The sequence below is a fragment of the Ptychodera flava genome, unplaced genomic scaffold (assembly GCF_041260155.1).
Source record: "Ptychodera flava strain L36383 unplaced genomic scaffold, AS_Pfla_20210202 Scaffold_46__1_contigs__length_1169225_pilon, whole genome shotgun sequence".
NCBI lineage: Eukaryota > Metazoa > Hemichordata > Enteropneusta > Ptychoderidae > Ptychodera > Ptychodera flava.
This window is the reverse complement of record NW_027248368.1, coordinates 537,343-545,700: the sequence shown is the minus strand read 5'-3', so window position 1 is coordinate 545,700 and position 8,358 is coordinate 537,343. Positions and strand designations below refer to the sequence as shown.

The window sequence follows — 8,358 nt, the reverse complement described above, 5'->3', positions numbered from 1 at the left end:
CAGGGATCTCCAATGCCTTAATAAACTCTGCTTGCATACTCTTGTCAAGGACACTTGTGACTGTGTTGTTTATGAGGTTTTCTTTATGCCTATCTAAGTTACTTTGTGTTAAGCATACATTCCTCATGTCCTCTACACGTAGAAAGAACATAAAGGCCTTGTCTGTGATATGAGTGAGCCCATTTCTCCTGTTTGTTTGTGCTGCGTGAATGAGAGTGTCTCTGGGTAAGCTGTATTGGTGGCGATTGCTGCTGCTGGAACCGTCATGCTATCAAGCAGCACTTTCTTTGCGTATGCTCTTCGAAGATTTCTTCTCACCTCAGCATCAGTCGAGCCTATGTTCCTTTCAGATACCTTCTGTTTTCTCTCGGTCCTTTGCTACCGTCCATCCACCCACAAATCTCACTTTACCTTTACCTTCATTTGTCATGTTTTCTGAACTGTTCCTGTGGTCTGTTGAGTTGGTCCTTCCTGCTGACATCTTAAGCCTGACTGCTGTCGCAAGTTTCTCTACAAGTTGATTTTTCAAGCTTATGCAGATGTCTGCTAAGCATTCATAATGGCTATCGGTTAAGGTCAGTGTTCCACACAGTTGCTTAAACTCACATTCAAGGTTTTCATTTGTTGTCACATACTCATGAAAATCACTGAGATATGAGACAAAGGTTTTCTTGTTGGCTTTTCCACTGAATCTGACTCGCTGTTTTCTTTTATGAGATGGTAAATTCTCGACCACTGGAGGGAGAGAAACGCTCTACTGTGATGCTTATCTGCATTCTGCAAGCTTTGCAAGAGACAATTTAGGTTGTTTGGGGATGATCAAGGTATACTTGCAAAAGAGGAATGGTCTTCAAGAGTGTTGAAGAATTCCTCCACTGAAAAGTCCTGCGGTAAACTTGAAAGTTCACTGTCATCCTTGAGTAACTCTGCAGCTGCTTGTAGGTCTGTAGTTTCTCCATGATCATCATTACAGTGACTGGTGTGATTCGGAAGTTCATTGAAAACTTGTGTCACAAGGACATTGTCTTCGTCACATTCACTATCACTGTCACCAAGAGAATTGGACGCACTGGGAAGGAGTTCATCCACTTGTTGAACTGGCTGTTGCTCACCTGCGCAATCTACTGCAATGGAAGAAAAATTCAAGCTTATTATTTTGTAACTTAAAAGTAATAAAAACAATTTTATTGCACAGCAATACAAAATGAATGAACATGGCTCAAAATCATTTTTCACGTCCCATCTGACTATTTTGGACAATTTCATGTTCATTGGTATCAATCTCATTGATTTTTGAACAAAGACTGTATTGTATTCAATATGCGCCCTGTACCTGCGACATACCAACACAGAAACAGTTTGTAAATGCCTGTCATTATCCATAGTGCATCAATATATCTTGTTTTACATATCAGTATATATATTTCAATATAAATGTTCATATAGGCATGTAAGAGGTAGTAGCCGCCAAGATCACTGTGACCTGCTTACTTTCTCAAAATTTTCAGCACTGTATCGGGTAGTGCCTAATTTAAGGGACATGAGCTGTAACTTTTAGCCATTTTTTTCAGTTTTCTGGTTCTATGTATCTCAACTACAGTTTATATTCAATTCCTCTAGCATGATGAAATACCCTATATTCTACTTGTCAACACAACCTATATGTTCGCAATGGCCATTGTTATTGTTGACAAATGAATTATATTCCGGACTGTACACACATGGGCTCTGTTCAAAAGTTGAAACTGGGTATTACATCATGCTAGAATGGTTTACACCAGAAATGTAGTCGATACACATATACAAAAGTACCAGAAAAATACTCAAAAGCTACAGCCCATGGAGCTTTAAGTACTATTCCATGAAAATGAATTGTTTTGAAACCTTCCATGTACTTCACAAGTTCATTGTGTAGGGCTGACACACAATCATTGCTGAAATGTAGTAAATTGACACAATTTCCAGACATAATGTTCGCTCGAGGGAATGCTGATGATGGCACTTAAGGAATAAAACAAAACACTCATACTCATGCCTGGTATAACAGTCAGCAAAAGATGTATATGTTCATATAAAGTACACACCTTGTTCCTGGTTTATCTTTCTACAGCATTGTAGAGAAGGATCAGCTGGTTCATTGCTTTCAGTGGCATCCGTCATGAATCTAATCACCTCAGCATTTGGTTTAATGAGGTATTCTGGTTTAAACCCAACCACTCTAAGGCCTTCTGTTGACTTCAGTCTGGAAAGAGCAGTGTACAGTTGACCTGTGAATAAATACAACAGATATTAGATTAACCAGAGATTTTGTACCAACTATCCCGATAACTTTAGGTCAGGTTTAATCACAGAAGTTTGAGAATTCCCATTTGAGTAATGGCTACTGTATGGCCATGTATTAAAGGGACAGTTACTGTAACTTTTGAGGATTTTTTTATTTTGTACATTGTATGTCAACTACAGTTTCTTGTTGTACTCTTTAAAGCATGTTGAAACACAGTATTCAGGTTGTCAACTCAGTGTGTATATATTATTGTTGACAACTTAATTTAGTCAAGACTAAAATTCACTTGTCAACAATAACAATACAGTCAATACATGTACAGGCTGTGATGACAAGCTGAATTGTGGGTGTTTCAGTATACTTTAGGGAATATAACAAGAAACTGCCATTGACATGCAAAACAACATGAAAAAATCCTCAAAAGATACAGCTAGTGTCCCTTTAATGCAAGATAAATCAGAATAATGGCTACTTTGCAATCAAAATTTTTTTTTTGCATATATGTTATATTGCAAACCAAGGCTTGTCTTGCTGAAGCATTACAATATAACCAGCAAATACACTGAAGTCATCCCCCCACTCGATGACTAGAGATAGCTCTGTCATTAGTGTAAAACTACAAAACTGCAAATTTTAAGTGAAGTAATTTTACCTGGGCTAAAAATCCCACGACAGTGAACTTCAGCTGCCTTGAGTGTCATCCCTTGAGACTTATGCACTGTAAAGGCCCAACTTAATTTCAGGGGCACTTGTCTCCGCGATGCCAGTACCTTATTCGTATTATCAGGGCTTGGCACTGTCCATAATCGAGGTGATATAACTTCTTCAGTGCCGACTTGAGGAAAATGAACAACTGGGTACCCACTGTCACTAAATCCAGTGACAGTCCCTGTCATCCCATTTTTCAGGCTATCAGTTAAGTTATATAGCAGCATGACGGGTGCATTGACTTTTAGGTACAAGTGTTCTTGCTCAACAAGACTTTCATTCAACAACTTCTTACTACCCGAATCTTCAGCTTTGTAGTGTTTCATACGTGTATGTCCATCAAGGTGGTGGAGTTTATCCATGTTATAATAATCGACATCCAGGTTCTGAGCATAAATTCGTGGGATATACTGGAGTCAATGATCAGCTGCGTTAAGGGGTGTGGTAAGTTGAGATAACTGTTCAACTGTCCCGCCAGACAAGTCCCCCAGGCAACACAATGTAGTGTATCTACAAATGCTTGATCTCTTTGACGAAAGACTTCATCCAAGACTACTGTATGAGGAAACACGGTATTCCATAGTGGTGATGTGAAGCAAAAGTCCCCATTGTCATAGTGACTGGGTACTGGAGGTAACTGAGGAAATCACCACACCCAATCACTTGAAGACCTCCAAAAGGACTGGCATTGTTTCTCATCTTCTGGCCAACAAAATTGAGCAGCTCAAATGTCCTTCTGCTTAGCATAGACATCTCGTCGATAATTAAAGTGTCAGTTTCTCGCCATCTTGCCACCACACTTGACTGCTCAGAAATATGCTCTAGAATAGCCTCTGGGTTTCCTCTTGCATCTCTTATACCTGCAAAACTGTGTATTGTTTTACTGTTCTCATAAAGAGATGATGAAATTCCTGTTGTTGATGTGACAGCCGTTTTCTGAGTTAACAGGGAACTTAACTTCTTAACCAATGTTGTTTTGCCTGTTCCGGCAGCACCCGTAAAGAAAACATTGTGGTCACCAATAGCCATAGATGCCACTTTGTCCTGCGCTGAGATTTCCATTGCGGACACCAAAGCTTCAGTGAGGAAAAAATAGAATAATTTTAGTTTGGACAAAGACACTTTGAATAATGTTCATCATGACTGAATAAATGTACAGTATGCACTAGCATTACAAGACAATGTAACTAATAATGTGTTACAACAAAATCTTAATTATTACAGCATACTCATACACACGAGGTGTTGTCAGTACAGGAGCTGTTTTTAATGAATTGCAGCTAAAATTATGGCAGTGGTCAACAACAATCAATACTACCAGTATGCAGCTCCACTATTAGACAGGTGACAGACATCAGTGTTTGAAATAGCACCTGTTCGGCAGTCAGAGACTGGTTGTTTCCCCACAGGACTGGTGAAACTCAAAAGTAACCAGCCTGGTGGATGGATTGAAATGAGCGGATCAGGGTCACTAGTTTTGGTTTGGTTCAGTCATAGATTTAACAGGCCAATTGATAGAACACAATATAGAATACAATAAAGATGTACAGTATATATTGTAAAATTGACAGTTAGTTTACATTTGATTGGATGGAAAGATGACTTCCCCATTCCAATTTCTTTTCCTCTAAGTGTTTATTACTGTATATAGTTGTATTTTATTATGTTGAATTGCAGGGTACATACATTTAATATCAGGACAGGCAAGTTTTTACCAGGACAGGCAGCTTTATAAATTTACCAGTCCTTGTGACTAGTTACTTATTTCTATGAATTTCAAACACTGAAGACATTATAAATTAAACACATTTATGTTCATTTCTAATTAAAATGATATTTGCGAGATGCCCTATCACATGATCACATGATCACACATCATATTTGTGATTAAATCCTTGAAAAGCAAGCCCACCGGTGTAAAACTAAAATCACACATTTGACGTGTATTTTTATAACAGTATAGATTTCAATACATTATCAGACTAAATAGGAATATATTAGGTATAAACTAGGCTATGAATATACCCGTGAACACACAATATTAGAACATTTGCCATTAATCTCTATCGAAAAGCATTGGAAATAAAATTCACCTATTATAGGTATATTGTTGATGTCTAGTGCACTGAGGTAAAATGTTTTTTATTTGCCCCCATACTCAGCGCAAATAACTAATTAAACACTAATACTTTTGCCTGTGATATTTGGAAGAATATTTGTGACAGAAATGTAAGAAGTGGATGCAAGCTTCTGCAAGGTATTGTTGTGCATACATATGAACTTTGACCTTTACAGACAGCCGGCACAATACTAGTTTTTTTTCTGTCGGGTAATTTTTTAGGATTTCAAAAAATTGGACAATGTTGAGAGTGGTGTTTCAAAGTTTTACCTGGTATGGGAGAGAGAGAGGGAGTACTTAGAAAAGCGACATCATGAAAAGTGGATGGCCCGGTCAGATCTTCACCCAACCATACCAGCACCAACCCATTTGTGAACTCAACACTCTATGTATAAAACTATAAAAGTTACTAGTACTTTATTTAGTATGCAGCTTAATCTGAACAACATATATATGCATTATTGGATAAGAGGTTGAATGGGCCACAGTGTGTGGAAGGACTGTAACTGGGTAAACCGTTCAGTTAATAATGTACCATGGAGGTAGTAGCAGACTACCTCCATGCATATACTATGCATGCATACACAACGGGCAACACGACTCAATCAAATCCCGTGCACTTTTCCTAGTGTTTGACCGTTGCTGCTGTTTTAAACAGAGTTTGAGAAGTACTGGTGTTAGGTGATAACGCAATCTCGACTGGCTTTTTAGCCTCACGGCGATAAAATGGGAACAAAATAGGCATACAAACTTACCTGTTGCTGTACCGCTGAGGTGATCTGCCGGCTGTGTCACGTACGGGCCATGTGCAATACATCGTGTTTGTAAATATGTTTATTTCCTGTTTATTTCTTGCATAAGGCACGCCCCACCACTCTTGAACGAGCCGTCACTCACCAGATTACGTCCTCATTATAAAGTATAATCAAGTTGCCCGCACATGTACTTCACGGCGCACATGGGTCGCTTCGGACATGGTGCTGACAGCGTCCAATTTTCTTCACATTCTACATTCACGAAGGTTCATTTTTAGACTTGAGTGACATTGTCAGATCGGTGTGCCAAAACAATGGCCGTGTCCGTCAAATAAAATTACCAAGATTTCATGTTTCGGAGATTCACCATAACAATCATACTGCGGATATGGCCGGATCTGCCTCCCTTGGGAAATTAGTACAGTAAACACACCGACGTCAGTAAACACAGCGACGTCTGTACGCATGGCCGGCCATATGGAGAGGGAAGTAGGCATGGCTAGAGGTCACGGAACTAAAGGTCACATTTACATATGATCACACTCCCTATTGAGGGCGCACTATACATGCCAATACAAGCTACACAAAAGACAGCTACACAAGTGTTGTGCTCTTCAGCTAGTTTATTTTTAACATTGAAAAAGGAAGAAAAACGCTGTAATATTGACTTATATAGCCACTTATGAGCCCCTGTGCCGCAACGCGGACTGTTGCAACTGTGTAGGTGATTAGCACCTTTGAACAAAAGCGTTTCTTGACCGTTTGTGGAGGGACCGTGTCTCTGCATATCGTTCTGCTGTTTCGTCTCACAAAGCTGGTAGTGACCTTGCTGGCTGATACGGCAAACAAGTGGAGAAGGCGTGCCCAGTGTTCTTTGCTAGAAGATATTGAGATATTGCATTGCTTTATAATTGATTTGAACATCCATTTTATTGTCTATTTTGACTTTCCTCTGTGTCTGCAAGATATACTGCTCATATCTTAACAGTGGAAGATATACGTTTCTTTGTGAGATTCAACTTCAGCAAAGCAAGTGCCTCTACGTGTTGTGTTCTGATAGCCTTGTAATGTCAGCCTCGGTAAGTTTATTATGTATGCTTCTAATACCAGAAAAAAATTCTCTCCTGCGCGCCATCAGTTGCAGGCTTGCTTCAAGTCTGTGATTTGTGAATGTTTGAGTGGGGTGAACGCGATTTGCGTTGAGTTTCTATATGAAACATGCGAGTAAGGTGAATGCCTTGAATGGGATGAACACGGATACCGGAAAGCGGATACAGGGGACACAGGCACTCGTTCGCTGGGTAGTCTGCTAGATCGATCGATTTTCTGCTTGATCTATCGATTCCGTACGGGATTGATAGATAAAGCAGAAAATCGATCGATAGGTTGGGTCGTAGTGGCGGGCAGATCGAGTACGGGATCGATAGATCAAGCGGAAAATCGATTGATCTAGCAGACTACCCATCAGCGAATGAGCGCCTGTTACAGGGGAGTTTCACCCGGAATCACAGAATCCGGTAGAAACTAACTGCTACGCATATTCAAAGGTAACACGTTCGATCGCTGGGATTACCTGACCTGAGCTGAAAAACTTAAAGTGGGCTTGTATGATATCGGAGAGACACAAAAGCAGCTGTTGCAAAGCAGACAATTGTAACTTTGACACAAATACTATCATTTTTACTGTAATACCCCTGAGAATGATAACACTTCATTTTGATCGTCTATTATCGGTTGGCCGTAATGTCCTACTTCTAGACATCGACTGCACATATATAGCAGCTTATAGGGAAGGCACTGAAGGATGACGGCATATTAGATTGCTTGAGAAAAACACATTGACTACCCCCATTACGCTTGGTTAAACAATCAGGTGAAAGTAAACACGTAGCAAGAGTTTACCGGCAGCTCAATTGATCATTGCAGCCGACCTCGGAGGGCAGCCTCAAGCGTCTCACTGATACGCATGCGCCAATATAATGTATTACATGTATGTATTTGTATGCCTTATGTTCCTATTGTGTGTATTATATATATATATATATATATATATATATATATATATATATATATATATATATATATATATATGTGTGTGTGTGTGTGTGTGTGTGTGTGTGTGTGTGTGTGTGTGTGTGTGTGTGTGTGTGTGTGTGTATACATATTACATATATACATATACATTATAATAATAATAATAATATTTATTACTTAAAAAAACGCTTTCATGTAAAAACATCTCAAAGCGCAGTACAAAACTGTTCTAAAAGATCTAAAAATACTGTTTAAAAAGATGTGTTTTAAGATTAGCTTTAAAACTGCTAAAAGAGCAACATGAACGCAATAAAAATGGCAGCCTATTCCACAAACGTGGAGCACAAACGGAAAAAGCCCTGTCACCGTAAAAAGCTGTAGTACAAATGGGTTGATAGAGCATATTTGCACCATGAACGGAAGAACGTAAGGCACGACCAGAAGAGCAAATGGTAATA

General features: G+C 39.2%; 1 protein-coding gene across 2 annotated transcripts; it reads right to left on the bottom strand.

The window, feature by feature from the left end:
* Nucleotides 1–816: 816 nt before the first annotated feature.
* LOC139128250 (ATP-dependent DNA helicase PIF1-like) lies at nucleotides 817–3,389 on the bottom strand. 2 transcript variants are annotated; one of them, XM_070694065.1, is made up of 3 exons: nucleotides 2,937–3,389; nucleotides 2,085–2,267; nucleotides 817–1,124 (listed from the first exon to the last, which is right to left on the bottom strand). In XM_070694065.1, exons 1-3 carry the CDS (start codon nucleotides 3,352–3,354, stop codon nucleotides 820–822), a joined length of 906 nt encoding a protein of 301 aa, XP_070550166.1. In that variant the 5' UTR covers nucleotides 3,355–3,389; the 3' UTR covers nucleotides 817–819. The 2 variants fall into 2 exon arrangements, with proteins under 2 accessions (XP_070550166.1, XP_070550167.1); XM_070694066.1 differs by having other exon boundaries at nucleotides 817–1,121.
* Nucleotides 3,390–8,358: the final 4,969 nt, after the last annotated feature.